Genomic DNA, 19,342 nt, shown 5'->3' on the forward strand with positions numbered 1-19,342 from the left:
GGCAAGGTTCACACCCAATTCGGACACGTCTGACAGCAGGGGTCTGGTGCGTCTGACAGCAGGGGTCCGGTGCATCCCTGTTCTCTGTTTCAGGGACACATCAGGCCGAAGTTTTACCTGAATTCGGACCTGAAACAGAGCCAAAGATGTACAGGACCCCTGTGTAATTTTCTCCCCCCACCCCGGAGATGTATGAATTGGCTCCATTGAGAGACAGTCACACTCCTGTCATGTGAATTGGATGCGGGGAAACCCACATCCACTTTGCATAAGTGTGAACCCAGCCTTAATGAATATTAGGTTTAGGAGATATTCTAGGGAGCAACAGCTGGTGACGTCACTGGCGCATGCGCTCAGAAGGAACGACATACCTGTGCCATCCCTTCAGAGCTCTGTACCATTACAGAGAATCCCACGCACATGCGCAGAAGTGATGTCATCGCGGCTCAGCCATTCATGCACCCACAGCCCACGAACCCCGAAGGAAGACCGGGTGAAGATGAAAGCCCTGTCAGCGGTGACAGAACACCACTGGAGGGCTTTGTTTCATGGTAACTCTTTCATAATGTGCTAGTATGTGATGAATACTAGAACATTATACCTTTACTTTGCAGGATTTTTTTATTTTTTATTTTTTATTAATCTACTGCTTTAATTGATACTTTACTTTGTAGTAACAATTGAAACATACATTAATTTGTACTATCAAAAATGCCTAAAACATTTCCTGAAGTATCCAGCTGCAAAATTATATAAGTAGATGAAGTCTATCAACTGGAGAACAGGTTTGAGCCTCATTCTAGAAGCCCCAAAGAAGGAGTTAGAGGGCTGCATGTGGCCTAAAAACAATATATTGTTGTTGTTGAGTCATTTAGTCAAGCCCGGCTCTTCGTGACCTCATGGACCATAGCACGCCAGGCTTTTCTGTCCTCCACTTCCTCCTGGAGCTTGCTTAACTTCATGTTCATAGTTTGGATGCTGCTATCTTTCCATCTTGTTTTCTGTCCTCTTCTCCTTTGTCCTTCCATGTTTCCCAACATCAGGGTTTTTTCCAATGAGTTCTTTCTTTGCATTAGGTGGCCAAAGTATTCGAGTTTCAGCTTCAGTATCTGTCCTCCCAATGAATATTCAGGTTTGATTTCCTTCAGGATTGACTGGTTTGATCTTCTTTCCACCCAATGGACCTTCAAGAGTCTTCTCCAACACCATAGTTCAAAAGCATCAATTCTTCAGCGTTCAGCCTTCCTTATGGTCCAAATTTCACAGCCATAGGTTACTACTGGGAATACCATAGCTTTGACTATATGGCATTTTGTCGGTCAGGTGATGTCTCTGCTTTTTATAATGTTTTCTAGGTTTGCCGTTGCTTTCCTTCCAAGAAGCAAGCATCTCTTAAAAATAAAAAATATAGAAATAGCAAAATCCTAATTCTCCCAAAAAGGATACAAAAATTAGCAGGGTAGATTGTTTTTGTAACTTTACACTCAGGGCTGGTTGCTTAGTTTCTTTAGATTTAAAAAAAAAACCCCAGGCTATGCAATAGTTAAAACAGCTAATGCTTTGAAAGCCAGCAGTGCATGTGTCATTTGTTGAATTATAATAGCAGCCCAGCGCTGTGTGTAGTGCTGTAGGAAGCTGATGCTGAGGGCGCTGCCCTAATAACATTGCTGGGATATCTGTACACAACCATCCTCATATCTCCTTTCTTCCAGTTGGTTTTCCTTTATTGAGTTTTATAAAACAGCCATAAAGCAAGTTACAAAACAAAAACACAAGTAGAAATACTGTTATTGTTACAGAAGTATTATAAATGTTATACTGTATAGTGAAGTTTGCACAAAAGGAAGGAACAAAAGAAAAAGGTAAATTATTAATATGATATTCTGAGATATTAAGATTTTTAGAAGGTATTCAGAACATGGCTGTGGGGGGGGGGGGGGGGGGGAAAGGGAAAAGGAAGAAGTCAGCAGGGTGTGGGTATGGTAAAGTGGGTAAAGGAGAGGACATCGAGAATAGAACTTGTACCACAAAGGTTAATACAAAGTAAATAAAATATAAGTCTTAACTACCAAGCATTCAGAACTTGTTCCTCAAAACCCGGTGATAGGCCATGTTTAATCCAAGGGTCCCAAATGCTTATAAAAGTACTAAATTTATCGTCCTTTCTTCCATTAAAGGAGAACTATTGTGTTTTTAGTATGACCTTCATATTTTACCTTTACTTAACCACTTCCATACCGAGTCATAGTAATATGACGTCGGCATGGTGGTTGTACGGATCCGGGCGGGCGTCATATGACGTCCGCCCGCTCTAGCTGCTACTGCGCGCCCCCGGGGGCGCGCAGCGCGGCGATCGGGGGTGAGGCTCGTCCCTCGGACATAGCCCATCCCTGATCAAGGTAAACAGCCAATAGAAATTGGCTGTTTACCACGTGATCGGCTGTGTCAATCACAGCCGATCACATGAGCGGCTCCAGCACGAGCCGCTCGTTCTCTCTGCAATGCGCGCCCCCGGGGGCGCGCAGAGCAGCGATCGGGGACGAGGCTCGTCCCTCGGACAGAGTCGATCCCCGATCTAGGTAAAGAGCCAATGAAATTGGCTCTTTACCACGTGACCGGCTGTGTCCAATCACAGCCGGTCACAAATGTCAACAGAGAACACGGTAACTAGCTGTCACCGTGTTCTCCTCCTCACACACTGATCCTGTGTGAGGAAGAGAGTGTGGTAACAGCTAGTTACCAATCACAGTGCACCCCAAACACACTGATTGCCCCCCCCCCCAATAAAGAGCACCTGTCACTAGCCCATCAAAGTACCCGAGTACCTGTCACCAGCCCATCAGGTACTCTGATGACAGGTACCCGGGTACTCTGATGACAGGTACTTGGGTACTCTGATGACAGGTACTCGGGTACTCTGATGACAGGTACTCGGGTACTCTGATGACGGGTACTCGGGTACTCTGATGACGGGTACTCGTGTACTCTGATGACGGGTACTCGGGTACTCTGATGACAGGTAGTCGGGTACTCTGATGACAGGTACGCAGGTACTCTGATGACAGGTACTCGGGTACTCTGATGACAGGTACTCGGGTACTCTGATGACAGGTACTCGGGTACTCTGATGACAGGTACGCAGGTACTCTGATGACAGGTACTCGGGTACTCTGATGACGGATACTCGGGTACTCTGATGACGGATACTCGGGTACTTTGAGTACCTGTCAACGGAGTACCCGTCATCAGAGTACCTGAGTACCTGTCACCTACCCATCAGAGTACCCGAGTACCTTCCACCTGCTCATCAGAGTACCTGACGCCTGAAGTACCCGAGTACTTGCCGCCTGCTCATCAGTACCCATCACTACTCATCAGTACATATCAGTACCTATCACGTATCAGTATCACCTATCAGTATCAGTACTACTCATCAGTACCTATCACCTGCCTGTCACCTGCCCATCAGAGTACCCGAGTACCTGTCACCTGCCTATCGGAGTACCCGAGTACCTGCCACCTGCTCATCAGTACCAGAGTACCTGTCACCTGCCCAACAAAGTACCCGAGTACCTGTCGCCCTTCATACAGCCACCATGTCTAAGTCCAAAAAGGTTTATATACGTCCTCCGTTTAAACCTAAATACCGGTGTTATGGCAGCAGATAGCTGCCATAACCCTGGTATTTTTTTAAACGGTGGACGGTTGGCTTTCCGATAAGGGTGGTCCCAGCGGCGGATTCGCCGTGGGATCACCCTTCTGGGATGGCGGAAGAGGTGCCCCCCCCCCCTCCCGCCGCGTCCGGTCCTTTTCCCCGCTTACCGGACCCGCCGGCAGCGGGGAAAACGATCCGGTCCCGGATCCTCACAGACAGGATGTCGAGTGAGGGCAAGCTTGCCCTCACTTGACTCTATGGTCTTGGAGGACCGGGGCTACGGAAAATGTTGTTGCCTAGCAACCGGTTTAAAGGTCCTTTTTTTTTTTTTTTCATTTTATATATTAATTTTTTTTTTTTTTTTTTTTTTTTTATATCTTTTAGTGTACTTGTGAGATCTGAGGACTTTTTGACCCCAGATCTCACAAAAAAGAGGTCCTGTCGTGCCTTTTTCTATTACAAGTAATGTTTACATTTCTTGTAATAGAAATAAAAATGATCCTTTTTTTTTTTTTTTGTTAAACGGTGTAAAAATAAAAAATAATAAATAAAATAAATAGTAAAAAAAAAAAAAAAAAAAAAATTAAAGCACCCTGTCCCCGTTAGCTCGCGCGCAGAAGCGACGCATACGGAAACCCCGCCCACATATGTAAACGGTGTTCAAACCACACATGTGAGGTATCGCCGCGATCGTTAGAGCAAGGGAAATAATTTGAGCCCTAGACCTCCTCTGTAACTCAAGGATGGCAACCTGTAGAAATTTTTAAATTGTCGCCTATGGGGATTTTTAAGTACCAAAGTTTGTCGCCATTCCGTGAGCGTGCGCAATTTTGAAACATGACATGTTGGGTATCTATTTACTCGGCGTAACATTATCTTTCACATTATGGAAAAAAATTGGGCTAACTTTACTGGTTTCTTATTTTTTAATTAAAAAAAGTGAATTTTTTCCAAAAAAATTGCGTTTGGAAGACCGCTGCGCAAATACGGTGTGATAAAAAATATTGCAATAATCTCCATTTTAATCTCTAGGGTCACTGCTAAAAAAAAATATATAATGTTTGGGGGTTCTAAGCAGTTTTCTAGCAAAACAACTGATTTTAGCTTGTAAATACCAAATGTCAAAAATAGGCCTAGGCAAGTGGCTAGGATGCATGATGATGCTCCTTGGATGTTGGGCCCCTCTATATGGCTAGGCTGTGAAAAAGTCTCACACATGTGGTATTGCCATACTCAGGAGGAGTGGCAGAATGAATTTTGGGGTGTCATTTTTGCTGTGTACATGCTATGTGTTAGGAATATCCTATAAATTGACAACTTTGTGTAAAAAAAAAAAAGTTTTCATTTTTTTCCCACATTTTCCAAAAACCTGTGGAAAAAAATGACATGTTCAAAGGACCCATAATGCCTCATAGAATATACGTTGGAGTGTTTTCTTTCCAAAATGGGGTCATTTTGTGGACTTTTCCATTGTATTGGTGCTCTAGGGCATTTAAAAGTGTGATAGGTAGTAAGAAAGTTTTATGTGTATTTATGCTCCTAGAACGCCTGAAGGTGCTTCTTGGACGTGGAGTATCTTTTTGTGGCCAGGCTGTGTAAAAGTCTCACACATGTGGTATCGCCATACTCGGAAGGAGTAGCAGAATGTATTTTTGGGTGTAATTTTTGCTGTGTACATGCTATGTGTTAGAAATAGCTTATAAATTGACAACTTTGTGGGAAAAAAAAGAAAAAAAAATTTTTTTCTTCATTTTCCCAAGAATTGTGGGAAAAAATTACAACTTCAAAATACCCACCATGCCTCTTACTAAATACCTTGGACTGTCTACTTTACAAAAAGGGGTAATTTGGGCGGTATTTGTACTGTCCTGACATTTCAGGGCCTCAAGAAAGGAGATAGGCAGTCAGTACTTCTGGTGTGATCAATTTTCAGTAATTGGTACCATAGCTTCTAGACTCAATAACTTTCACACAGACTAAATAATATACACTAATTTGGGTTAATTTTACCAGAGACATGTAGCAGTATACATTTTGGCCCAAATGTATGAAGAAAAATTAATTTTTTGCAAAATTTTATAATTGAAACTAAAAAAAAGTGTTTTTTTTTCAAAATTTTTGCTCTTTTTTTGCATATATCACGAAAAAAAAAAACCCCAGTTGTGATCAAATACCACCAAAAGAAAGCTCTATTTGTGTGAAAAAAATGATAAAAAATTTGTTTGGTTACAGTGTAGCATGACTGAGCAATTGTCATTCAAAGTGTGAGAGTGCTGAAAGCTGAAAATTGGTCTGGGCAGGAAGGGTGTCAAACTGCTCTGTATGGAAGTGGTTAAATTGGTTTATAATCCAGAAGCATACATTTACTATATTGTAGCTTACCAATTCATAGATGTGGCAGCTGTGTTAATTTTCTTTTTTAGGCTTTCTTTCCTTTATTTTCATCTGGTGATCCTGCCAGTAAGTCTGTTGTTTTTCAACAGAACAAGCTCTCCTGTAAATGTAGCTGTTTGAGGGCTGAGACAAACCATTTACCACTAAGAGCCCATTCAGGCTAGCGCGACTTGTCAGCCTGACAAGTCGTGGTAGGTCGCGGTCCATTGAGTAGTACAGGACCCTTTCTAATAGGAGCGACACAAGTCGCTCCGACTTAGAAAAAGGGTCCTGTACTACTTTGGGGCGACCTCGGAGCGACTTGCATTGACTTCCATTATGTGAAGTCCCCGCAAGTCGCACCGAAGTCGCGGTGCACAGCGGTGCACGCGACTTCACAGGTCGCCCCCTGAAGTCGGATCGCCTCAGTGTGAACCGGCTCTGAGATGGATACTAACAATGGTCAGATTGTATTAATTTAAGTAAAACCTTTATCCCAAAAGAAAAAAAAAAAAAAACTGTTGCTCTAACTGCTTGTGTAACTGCAGTGTGAGCTGGAGTTTGGCTTCAGTTTGTTAGTATGTCCAAATCTGCCAGTACATATAACAGTCCCCTCCCTCCAAACTGACAATGCTGCTGTCCAAAGTTGCCCCTGTGCTCCTGTATTCAGAATGGGGACTCTAATACAGGAGGTGTGTTAATTTCCAGATCATCAGGGGGAAAAGCCTAAGAAAAGAAAATGAATGCAGCCGCCACATTTATTGATTGGTAAGCTGCAATATATTACATTTTTTAACTCGAATTAGGCAGGCTCTCGTGCTAATAAATCAGGTCCTGCTTCCAACTACTGTGTACAAAAGTGAAGCAATCAACAAATGGTGCCGCAGCTTTAAAAATAAATCAATATACAATAGTGATCAAAATATCCCACTAGCCGGGCAAAAAAATATATATAAATATGTGTGTGCATTCAAACACTGTGAAATGAATCAAGAGTAAAATGACCAGCAAAAGTAACTTCCACTGTGAAAAATAATCAAACCATAATAAGCAAGTGAAAAATAGTCAGTTTCCACTGTGTGTCACTCCAATGGGTGAAAAATTATATATACCTGTAATATAAACAGTTCTCATCCACTACACTAGTGCAGTGTTCACAGATCATTAAAGAATAGTGACAATAGGATGACCAGATGAAATCCCGTTGTGTACTGATTAAAGAGACACCAGGGAGATCCACCACCTCCGTGCTGCTCGCCCCTCAGCCCAGCAACTCACCCCAGCTATTTGCCTCCCATTCTCATGGAAAAGGCCATCTGCGCACAGATATCCCACTGTGGCAATCAGGACAAGGGTAACACCGACACTCCTTTGATTAGGCAATCCTCTCTTGCTCATATATGAAAGAGAACAAAAAGGGCCCCGCTGGTGTAATAACATTTATTTATTAAAATCAATTATCCTCTAATATTGCATGTACAGTTAACATATCTTGTAAAGCACATAGTAGCATATAGAAGGGGATTGGGGTGCTCACGTGGGCTCTGGTGTTGTCCTCCATGATACAGAGAGACACCGCTGTTCACCACCATTCACCCGATCAATCCACTGGTACGTTGTGTGGCCACGCCCCTAATGTTTCATCACTTCCTGTCAGGCAGCACCTTTGAGAACACTTGTTTACCTGTATGTGAGGTTGGTGGTGGTTTTTCACAATTTGGTCAGAAGGGGAACAAAGCTAGTGGGATTGGGTTTAATGTTAAATGTACAGTAACCCTTTAACCACTTAAGAAACTGAAGATTTTACCCCCTTCCTGACCAGGGCCTATTTTGCGATTCGGCACTGTGTGACTTTAACGGACAATTGCGCGGTCGTGCGACGCTGTACCCAAATGAAATTTATGTCCTTTTTATCCCACAAACAGAGCTTTCTTTTGGTGGTATTTGATCACCTGTGCAATTTTTTGATCATGCGCTATAAACAAAAAAAGAGCGACAATTTTGCAAAAATAACAATATTTTTCACATTTTTTATATAAAATTCCCCAAAAAAAAATGTAAAAATCTAAATTTTTAACATTTTAGGCCAATTTGTTTTGTGCTACATATGTTTGGTAAAAAAAAAATTGCAATAAGCGTATTTTGTTTGGTTTGTGCAAAAGTTATTGTGTTTACTAAGGGAAAGATTTTTGTCATTTTTATTGTTTTTTTTTTTTACCGCGTAATGGCGGCGATCTGCGATTTTTTTGCGGGACTGCGACATTGCGGCGGACAGATCAGACCCTTGACTGACATTTTTGACACTTTTGGGGGTACCAGTGACATTTCTACAGTAATCAGTGCTATACATATGCACTGTTACTGTAAAAATGACACTGGCAGGGAAGGGGTTAACTGTATTGGAGAGGGAGGGGTTAAGTGTGTCCCTAGGGGTGTGTTTATAACTGTGATTGGATGTGGCTTTTCATGTAACAGCAGAGATCTACGGTCCTACATAGCAGGACCGTATGATCTCTGCTGTTACACAGGGGAGAAAGACAGGAGGCTTTGTTTACATTAGCCGCCTGCCTTTCTCCCGGAGTAACCGTTGATCCCGAGCTCACACGCGCGGGGGGGTCCGTGAGCGAGCGGGAGCGTGCCTCCGGCAGCGTGCGCTCGCTCCCTAGAGCCTCACAGGCTAGTGACGTACCGGTACGTCATTTTGCCTGTGAGGGGCTGACTGCCGCCGTATATAGTCGTGCGGCAGTCGGCAAGTGGTTAAAGGTAACCTTTTGAGGACATAAATCTGAAAACATCTATTGATTAGGCTCTGGGTACCATATTGATCCTGGCTTTTCTACTTTGTGAGTTGCTGACTTGAAGACAAGCTATGGATGACTTTCCTAGAGCTTGTACCTTTAAAACCAAGTGGACAATAGCAATTCCTTTATGTCTATTCTGATATTTTGGTAAAGAAAACTTACTAGAGAGGGAAACCCGTAGGCTGTCATTGCTGTTCTCATTCTAAAAATACTAGTTCCATGGCTGTAGTACTTTAATTCTTTTGAGTCATAGACCTGGAACAAGCATGCAGCAGTTTGTGTATCTGTTTTCTGGATCTGCCTACTTTTTCAAAGTCAGTATCTCAGATAGTACAATAGATCCGCAAGGGAGCCAGACACTAAACCATAAGCCTGCAGATGATCCAATATTCTGTACACTATTTTTTATATTGTATTACTTTATATTTCTAGATCTATCTGTCTGTCTGTCTAACACTTCTTTTTACTCTCAGCCTTGATATATATATATATATATATATATATATATATATATATATATATATACTATATTGTCGAAAGCATTGGGACGCCTGCCTTTACACGCACATGAACTTTAATGGCATACCAGTCTAATGCCCCATACACACGTGCAGATTATCTGCAGACTTTTGTCTGCAGACTTACCAAAACCATATAATATGAGGTCAAACCTAAACACTTTCAATTTGTATGCAATCCGGCAGGCGCTTGCACTACATAGAAAAGGTAAGTCTGCAGACAAAAGTCTGCAGATAATCTGCACGTGTGTATGGGGCATTAGTCTTAGGGTTCAATATTGGGTTGGCCCACCCTTTGCACCTATAACAGCTCCAAACGCTTCTGGGAAGGCTGTCCACAAAGAGTGTGTCTATGGGAATGTTTGACCATTCTTCCAGAAGCGCATTTGTGAGGTCAGGCGCTGATGTGGACGGGAAGGCCTGGCTCACAGTCTGCACTATAATTTATCCCAAAGTTGTTCTATCGGGTTGAGGTCAGGACTGTGCAGGCCAGTCAACTTCCTCCACCCTAAACTCGCTCATCCGTGTCTTTATGGACCTTGCTTTGTGCACTGGTGCGCAGTCATGTTGGAACAGGAAGGGGTTCATCCCCAAACTGTTCCCACAAAGTTGGGAGCATGAAATTGTTCAAAATGTCTTGGTAAGCTGACGCCTTAAGAGTTCCCTTTACTGGAACTAAGGGGCCAAGCCCAACCCCTGAAAAAACAACCCCACACCATAATCTCCCTCCACCAAATGATTTGGACCTGTGCACAAAGCACTTTTGACAATTTATTGTGTATATATATATTTATACAGTGTATATATATATCTATATATATATATATATATATATCTATATATATATATATATATATATAGATATATATATATATATATATTTGTGCTTTTATATATATATTTTTTTAATGTGCCTTTTCTTTTTATTTTAGGTCGGGGAGTGTGGCAAATAACTGGATAGAGATCTATCAATTTGTGGAAAGTCTAACCCAGAGATTTGTAAGGTAAGCCTATATTTTCGATTTCAGTTGATTTATGAGGAAAATACCTCCTTTAAACAACAAAACAAATTTATGACTGAAGGAACATGAGTCTTACCTGTCTTTATTGGGGTTACTTGAACAGCAACAGGGTCATAGTCGCCACAAATTGTTCCCTTAGGCTCGTACACTATATAATCTGATTAAACAATGTCTAGTAGATCTATCAACAACTATATACTTGAAGGGCCTGTTCATATGAATGCAAAATAATTAGATCTTTTAGATATGGTTTGATTTTGCATCGTTTTCGTAAAGATAAATAAGAATTTTACAGAAATTGTGCAATCAGATTATTTAGTGTTTGGCCAGCTTTAGAGAAATCGCACCAATTGTGACTCCTTTTGATTAGGTTATCTACTTGTACCTTCCCTCTACTCATCTATTATATTGTGAAGACTAATTGGGACAGTTAGCATTTGGAAATATGCTTCAGTTTGAATGTCCAGTGTGAAGATACAAGAAAGGAGCAAGTTTGAAAAGCTGCAGCAGCAAAGGCAGTGTGGTGAAGGTAAACTGGCCAAAAAAATTGACTAATTAACAAAAGCAGTGCAAACTGTAAAAAGAACAGACAAAAATGTAGTAGTCCACTGCAGCCAATCAGGTTTCATATTTTTTAAAGTTAATGGAAACCATAAACCTATTTACAATATCTTTGGTATCATTTCTCACACTATACGGTTTCCTTGAAGGCTGACAACATTAAGCCACTGCCTCTGAAATGGCAGCAGTGTTGTCAGCCTGCTATTCAAGCTATTTCATTGGCTTTTGTACTGCCTATCTAATAGAACTGATAGGCAGCCAAAAAGCCAACCGAATGAGCTTGCACAGCAGGCTGAAAATACTGCTGCTAATCCAGAGGCAGTGGGTTAAAGTGATTGTAAACTATCACCTTGTAAAATAACCCATTTAGTTTAAAATAGAAATGAAAGGCAAAAACATTTATGTATAGATATGGAAAAAAAAACATTATAAATACCCTTTCTCCTTTTTTTTATAAGTGATCACATTCCCTCTGTTCTCAGCTGCATAGGAGCTGGGGGAGGAGAAGCAGCAGAACACTGATCTCCCCAGTGAATGGCTGTGGAGTGGGGGCATGTCAGGACAAGTTTGATCGTTGGAGGAGAGTACACTGAGTTCCCAGCACAGCTAGAGAACTGACCAGAGTGTGTTCTCCTGCTTAGTGTGATCAGTTTTTAATAGGAAAGCAAGGGGACTGACAGGAACACCAGGTATTTTACACAAAGGAAACAATACAAAGAGAACTGGATACTTTTTCATACAGGAACATATCAGGAATATGAAGTGTTGGGGTAACAAACGCTTTAATGTTGTCAGCCTGCAATAGTATGCGCAGTTACTGGCAGGATCTCAAGGCAAGTATAGATATGCAGCAAACAGTTTACGTATAGAAAACTGTACACAGAGGGGTTGATTTGTTAACATTTTGCAAAATCTGGTGCAGTTCTGCAATGGGACCAATCAGCTTCCAGGTTTTATTTGTCAAAGCTTAATTGAACAAGTTGGAGTTGGAAGCTAATTGCCTACCATGCACAGCTGCACAGGATTTCCCACTTTCAAGTTATAGTAAATAAACCCCTATTGCATCATAATGCCAAACATACAAAAAAATAGATTTTGGGTTTATATGCATTTAGGTTTGTAGTAGTAAAAAAAAAAAAAAAATTGTTTTTCTTCATTTTGCTTTGCACCTTAATCTTTGCTGAATTAATAAGGTTATTTTTGGGACTCCCTTTTGCATTATAGTCCAATCAGCTTAAGGAAATAGTACTAAATGATAATAAAATGTTTTAACCTATGGGAGCCACGGAACTAAACCCACCTATCCTTTAATCTGCAGTTGCCATGGTGTTGCACATGTGATCAGTTATGACACCAGCCATTTGATTGCTTGATAATTCAGTTGGGAGCAAAGGAAACTGTGACAATTATCATTTCTCAGCATGCCTTGACTGTAACTGTTTTGGAAACTGTTAGGCCCTTTTGACATGAGCTTTCCAATCAGGCCTGCCTGTCAGTTTTTTCAGGTGGACCTGATCGGAAGTTCCATGTACCTCTATGGGGCAGCGGATGTCAGTGGTGACATCTCTACTGACTTCCACTGCTCTCCGATCCAATGTGGTCCGTGAAATCCAGACAGATGGAAACCCTATTTTCCATCCATCTGAAGGATCAGATCAGATGAAAACGGACAGGCGGTCCCTTTTCCTCCGGTCCCCCATAGAGGAGAGCGGGGATCTGAAAGCTCCATCTCTGCAAAGTAAGTGGAGACGGAGCTGTCATCCGCCTGTTCAGCGGGCGTCGCCGGATCGATCCCCGCTGAGCAAAACGGAGTCCGCCGGGCGGAAAGCCCGTGTGAAAGGACACTTAGGTTGATGGGTATAGTTCCGCTTTAACTAAAACAATTGAGTATTGCATAGTTCAACATTTGTCTCATTAGCGTTAGTATCTGACCCCCACAATGGCCATGTTATTGCATAGAACAGAAGATGCCATTCCATCAATAGGCTAACTAGAGTGATCTGTACTTTAGTAACCTCTGCTGCTGAAAAACTGGCCTCTTTCTTTCACTCGACTTTTGGTACTAAATAACATTGTCCCAAGGCCAAGATCAGTAATGAGGATTACATAACTGCTGCATTGACTGCTCTCAGATGCCTCGTTTCCACTGAGTGGTACGGTACGGTTTGGTTCAGTGCGTTACGGTTCGGAACGGTACACCTTGCGTTTCCACTGCCAATAGTACCCTTTCATGATAGGCGTGGTGTAGCAGGAAAGCTGTGATAGACAATTCTCTGTCAACCAATCAAAGTTCTGCAGAGTGTAGCTCCACCCTGTTGGTACGGTACTAATGTGCTTGGTACCCCAAAGAAAGGGTCCCAAAAAAGTGGTACGGTACGGTTCGGAATTAGGGTACCATTCACAATGGAAACGGCAAAAATAGCGTACCATACAGAACCGTACCATGCGCTCAGTGGAAACGGCCAAGACAGACCCTGACACTATTCAGGTTTCAGAAAGGCACCCATTTTGGAAAAAAAAAAGAAAGGCACCCACCCTATTGGCTGACCCCTGACAGCAACCAGTGTACAATGGTGTTGCTCCTTTAACAATGAAAGCAGAAGGCATTTAACATTGTTTTGCTCTTCAATGCTTGAACAATCAAGCAATTTATTTTTCCTAATAAATTAACATATGATAGCTCACGGAAGAATAATTAAGTATGCATGTGTTGTCCAGTGCATAGGTATACACAGAAAATGTCATCATACATGAACAAGGCTCAAGCTTTGGCATAGCGTGTGTTCTCAGAAAAAGAATGTTGCAATCTGGCTTCATCCATGCTCTGTGAAGTTTATTGGATTGGTGTCAGACATAAACAGGAAGATACGTAAATTGTTTTTTAGCATATGGTGAATCCCACGCATCCTAACTTCTTTTAATTATAGGGTTTTTTTATTATTGTCAGTTACTGCTTCATGAATTTCGGAAGAAAACAAGCATTTCAAACCTAATGTGCTGTCACCGATCTCCATGCTCATATATCAGACTGTTTGAGACAAGCAATTTTATTTGCTTCTGTGGTTATGCTTTAATTAATCCTGATCTGATTCTGCTTATTTAAGTAATACAGTTTACAATACATCTGGAAGTTAAGTGTATCTGTGGTTGTGTCACATTATATGCATTAATAGTAAAAACATGTCAGCAAATTTGTTTCTTAGATTATCTAAATACATTAAAAAAACCCTCTTTTATTTTTCTTGTATAACCATATAAAATATAATGTATTGGACAATGTTTATTTTCAGTGAGAAAAATCAATATTCTTTTTATATCTAAAAAGTCAAATAAGTTAAAGTTTAAACAATACTTCCTTCCTAATTTCTTCCTTCCTTAATAAATCCTTACTCAACAAATCCTTATACGACCCTATGTAACCAATGGTCAGTAAACAACATTCCTGTGCAACTACGTAATATGCATTGTGTATTGCTAATGCTCATCTAGCTTTCTCCTCTTTGTACCTTCCTTTTAGCTTTCCCTCATCTCAGTTTAGAAAGAGTCATTATCTGAGTGTTTTAACATTCTACGATGATAGTGCTGTAGATGCCAATTACTTTTTTTTTTATAAAACAGCAGTTTAAGTAGCACACTGATGAGAAATGAAGGTTTGTGAAATATGTGAATGTAACTTATTCTGTAAATTATGAACCAACAACTAACAAAGTGAAGTCTGGTTTCTTTAAATTGGTGTTATTCAACTACTTCTGCAACAATACACCTCAAAGCCATGGTTGTAGTTTGACATTATGCTGCTCTAGGCACAATTTAGTGATTACTATCCTTTTACAGCACACCTTCTATCACGTACCTAGTAGCAGAGCTTTAAATGATGAGTAAGGCCTCTCTTACACCTCTGACTCGGGGCCCCTGGTAGTGTAAATAGAAGGCACAGGAGTGCAGAGTGGCACGAGTGTCTGTAGGTCTTGCCAATAGCAGAGCGGGTATCCACACCAGGCTGGAGAAGTCGTCAGTAGTCAAGCAGACGGGCTGGTAGACAACTGGAGGATGGCAGACTGAAGCAGGCTGGTACTGGTGACAGCGGGCAGGTGAGGCATGCACTGGTAGCAGGCTGTATAACAGCAGGAAGCAATCAGACAAGCCGGGTCATATACTGGCAGGACAGATCGGGTACAGAAGAGCAGGCAATAATGTGGTCTGGGTACAAGCCAGGTCAGGAGCCAATCAGTGGAATAGAAGCAAATGAAGCAGACAGAAGCAGAGGTCAAGAACAAGCCGGGGTCAGTGCAGGTAGAGTTTAGAGAGAGGTCGGAGCAGCCGGTTCAGCAACTGGAATCAGGGTACAGAATCACAGGAACACAGGATGCAGGGAAGGCTGAAAGACAAAGCACTACTGATCCTGAGTGCTGGCTGAGTTTAACCACTTCCCACCCAGTACATCATATGATGTCCTGGGCTTTGAGTGGTGATATCTGAATGATGCCTGCAGCTGCAGGTATCATTCAGATATCATTTTTTTCAGCTGGCGATTCCCTGCACCAGAAGAACAATTGTTCAGTTGCTTGATTGTTCTTACAGGCGGCGGGAGAGGGGTGCTTCTACTGACTCGCCCATGCGATCGGCGAGCCGGAGAAGATATTTGCCAGCGGTAGAAGTCCACCATAGAGAATACAAAGGACCAAATGGTCCCCAGCAGTCTCTATGACTCTCGGTGGCCTGCCTGGTAGTTGGTAAATACTGCCGTGTTCTTGGCTGGAGAGCCAAAATCTTTTTTTTTTTATCTCAAGCTTTCCAGCATGGAGGAGCAAGAGGTCTTATGGACCCCAGATCTCTCCATAAAGAGGACCTGTCATGCCCTTTTCCTATTACAAGGGATGTTTACATTCCTTGTAATAGGAATAAAAGTGATCAAAACAAAAATTTTAAGGGAAAGTGTAAAAATATATAAACAATATTTAAAAAAAAAAATGTAAAGTGCCCTCGTCCCCACGTGCTCGCACGCAGAAGCGAACAGATACGTACTTTGCGCCCACATACATACGTCAGGCCCACACATGTAAACGGCGTTCAATACACACATGTGAGGTATCGCTGCCCAAGACCGCGAGGTATCGCCGCCCAAAACCCCCTCTGAAACTCCAAACAGGTAACCTGTAAAAATATTTAAAGCGTTGCCTATGGAGATTTTTAAGTAACGAAGTTTGGCGCCATTTCATAAGTGTGCGCAGTTTTAAAGTGTGACATGTTAGGTATCTATTTATTATTTGTAAGATCATCTCTCACATTATACAAAGAAATTGGGCTAACTTTAGTGATCTGTTTTTTTTAATTCCTGAAACGCGTTTGAAAAATTGCTGCGCAAATATTGTGTGACATAAAAAGTTGCAATGACCGCCATTTTATTACCTAAGGTCTCTGCTAAAAAAAAAACATATATAATGTTTGAAGGTTCTGAATAATTTTCTAGCAAAAAAATGATAATTTTTACATGTAGGAGCAAAGTGCCAGAATTGGCCTGTATGAAAGTGGTTAACCCTCCTAGCGGTATTCCCGAGCGTGACTCGGGGTTAGATTTTAGAGCCAAAAGCGGTAACCCCGAGCCACACTCGGGGTACCGCTAGGAAGATCGCTGGATCCTGGTAGAGGTTTTACTTACCTTGTCACCGGGATCCAGCGAAGAATGCGGGTGCTATGCGGCGGCGGAGCTTCCTCCCGATCGTCTGCGAGCCCCGGCTTCCGTCTCCGGCGATGTGGGGGGTGGAACCGGCGGCAAATTCAAATGTAAAACACACCAAACACACTGATACCATTCAAAATAAAAAAAAATCACATTACATTGCCCGCCAGTGCCCTTTCCTGCAGTTTTACTGTACTTTTTATGTAAATATATGTATATATATATATATATATATTATATATATATATACAGTATATATATATATATATATATATATATATATATATACACACACACACGTGTATATATATATATATATATATATATATATATACGTAATTCTTGTGAATGAGCAGCCCAAACCAACTGTATACATATATATATATATAATTATAATAAATGTATACAGTTGCTCATTCACAAGAATTACATGCAAAATAATGGTACCGCTTTCAGCACCTAAAATCCAAAAGAATCATACCGCCAGGGAGGTTAAATAGTTTGTTTGTCGCAAACATCTGTCACAGATGCACTCACGTGCGTGCGAGTATGTGCATGCGCATATGAATTAGCCAGTGCCCAATTCTTGCGAGCGTGAAAGGAAACATGTTTTAGCCTATGCACAGAAGGCCTTTCCTTACACCTTCTCCTATTGTGTGATTCATTTTATAAAAACTACTGCTAGAATAAGCTAGTAGAGGCAACATGTTGTCTCTTTTTGTATGCAAGATTACTTTAATTTGGTATAGAGCAAAAAATAAGATACAGGAGATATGAGTATTTCCGAAAATATAAAGAACCTTCTGACTCATTCTAATATCCCTTACATCTAATTTCCTCTACAATTTTTTATTAAATTTATTCACCATGTCCAGATGTGACTGCAAAAGTGAAACATGCTAAAAAAAAAAATACCACAATCTGCACACTGAGGCTTGATGCTACCTCCTTTAACCCTTCTGCTCTAGCAACAAGCCCCATGTAATAGAAGTATCAGGACAAAGCCATCCAGGGTCCAGCGTAAGGATGCCAAATTGTGCCCCCCTGCCCCTGATGTGGGTGCCCCTGATTGTTTTCTGCAGTTGCTATCTAGGCCATTAGCACTACAACACCACTTCTTCATGTCTGATAGTTGCAAGGTGCACCAACAAAAAAAGATTTCTGGCACCCCCCAGATTGCCAGTACTTGCTGCAGACTGCCTTTCTGCACCCCCTCTAAGTACACCACTAGTGCAGACATTGGACATCACCACCAGAGACATCACTGTTCCTCTGCTCTGTATGGACTACTTGTGACGGTACTAACCGTCATTGGGAGTGAGGGACAGCCACTGTGTGATGGATGCCTGGCTGACACTGAGAGTGTGGTTTGGATGACTTTAAATTGGAGAGTGGTATTTGTCAGCGGTGTCTCTCAAGAAATGTGAAGATTTGGTCCCACTTTACACTGTGAGACCTATAGCCTGTTGCCATGGAGTCTGTGACTCCTGAATGGTCAGGGCAGTGTTTGCATGTGTATTGAGATAATGTGTATTGTATTCCAGGAGCTCGAGGACGGCTGTCTGCTACTTAATTGACTCAGATTGATTGAATAATTGTCATCTGTTAGTTGCTGAGTGGAGATAGTGTGCTGTTTGTGTTGGTTGTTCTTTAGATATGTTGATTCTATTTCTGCATACAATTTCATCTGAAAATGGTAATGTGATGGGGCAGCCCCTGGCCTGTTGGGGTAATTTGATCAGGAGGGGGGTGTGCTCATGTGTGTATAGAGTGAGTGTGAAACTGTTCAATAGATGAGAAGATTCCAGTACAAGGTAAGATGTCGGCTAGCTTTGTATGTAGGGCGGCTGGTAAAATCTGATATCTATGTTCATGACTGGGAGGAAGCCATATACTGACAGAAGACAACAAGTACAGTGTGGGTCGGAGTTCCGTTACACTACTCTTCTCAGATAATCAAGTAGGGCAGCCACCAGATGACAGGACGGGTCAGTAAAGGATGGAAGAGGTGAGGATGGGCTATCAGCTCAGTTCAATGTACTCTACAGGCTGCTGCCACCCCTTTCCATCCAATAAAGACACTGCTGCCCCTTCTGGCCTGTCCACCTCCACCCTCCCCAGTCCTTGCCCTGTTTTGTACTATTGTGGTAAATAAAACTCTGCTCAGGGAGTGTGTGCACAGCAAATCAAAAAACTCTAACTATATCAGGTTATGGTCAGTGCAGCAAGAGCGCATCCCCTCCCTTTATTATTTTATTAAACTAGCATTCCCAAACTTTGTATGAACGCTTGCTGCTGCACCAAGCTACCTCAATGCAAAAATGGAGTTGTTGCCAATAACCTGGTGTTGTTGGAGTACCTGTTGCTTAGCTATGTAAATGATCAGATAGGTATTTTAATTCCGTTACTGTAGGCTTCCTTTAGAGGGGGAAGTCATTGTGGTAAAAAATTGTATCTTAGCCAGAAGCATGAGTTGAAGCTTCCTAAAAAATAGATTTAATAGATTGTAAAAAACTCAAACTGAAATGGAAAAAGTGTATCAAAACCTTAGCAATGAACTTCTCTTTTGTATCTCCCTTTGGTATGCTTTATATATATCACTGGATGCATTTTGTTATATAGTTTTATTATTGCAACAAAATGTGGATCTTGCAAGAAATTCTCTTGTGTCTTTTGCACACTTTGCTTTATAAACTCAAATACCCTTCTAGTTTTTATCTTGAACTACAGAG

At 41.5% G+C, this 19,342-nt stretch overlaps 1 protein-coding gene across 2 annotated transcripts in view; it reads left to right on the top strand.

Annotated features, from left to right (window-relative positions):
• Positions 1–19,342, top strand: part of ANTXR2 (ANTXR cell adhesion molecule 2) — a 370,587-nt gene that overhangs the window by 21,350 nt on the left and 329,895 nt on the right. For both annotated transcript variants that reach the window (XM_082263608.1, XM_082263607.1), the window contains exon 3: positions 10,280–10,351. In XM_082263608.1, coding sequence (XP_082119734.1) covers positions 10,280–10,351 — 72 coding nt within the window. The remainder of the gene's footprint in view (positions 1–10,279; positions 10,352–19,342) is intronic.

This window comes from Pelophylax lessonae (assembly GCF_965119305.1).
Source record: "Pelophylax lessonae genome assembly, chromosome: 1".
Classification (NCBI taxonomy): Eukaryota; Metazoa; Chordata; class Amphibia; order Anura; family Ranidae; genus Pelophylax; species Pelophylax lessonae.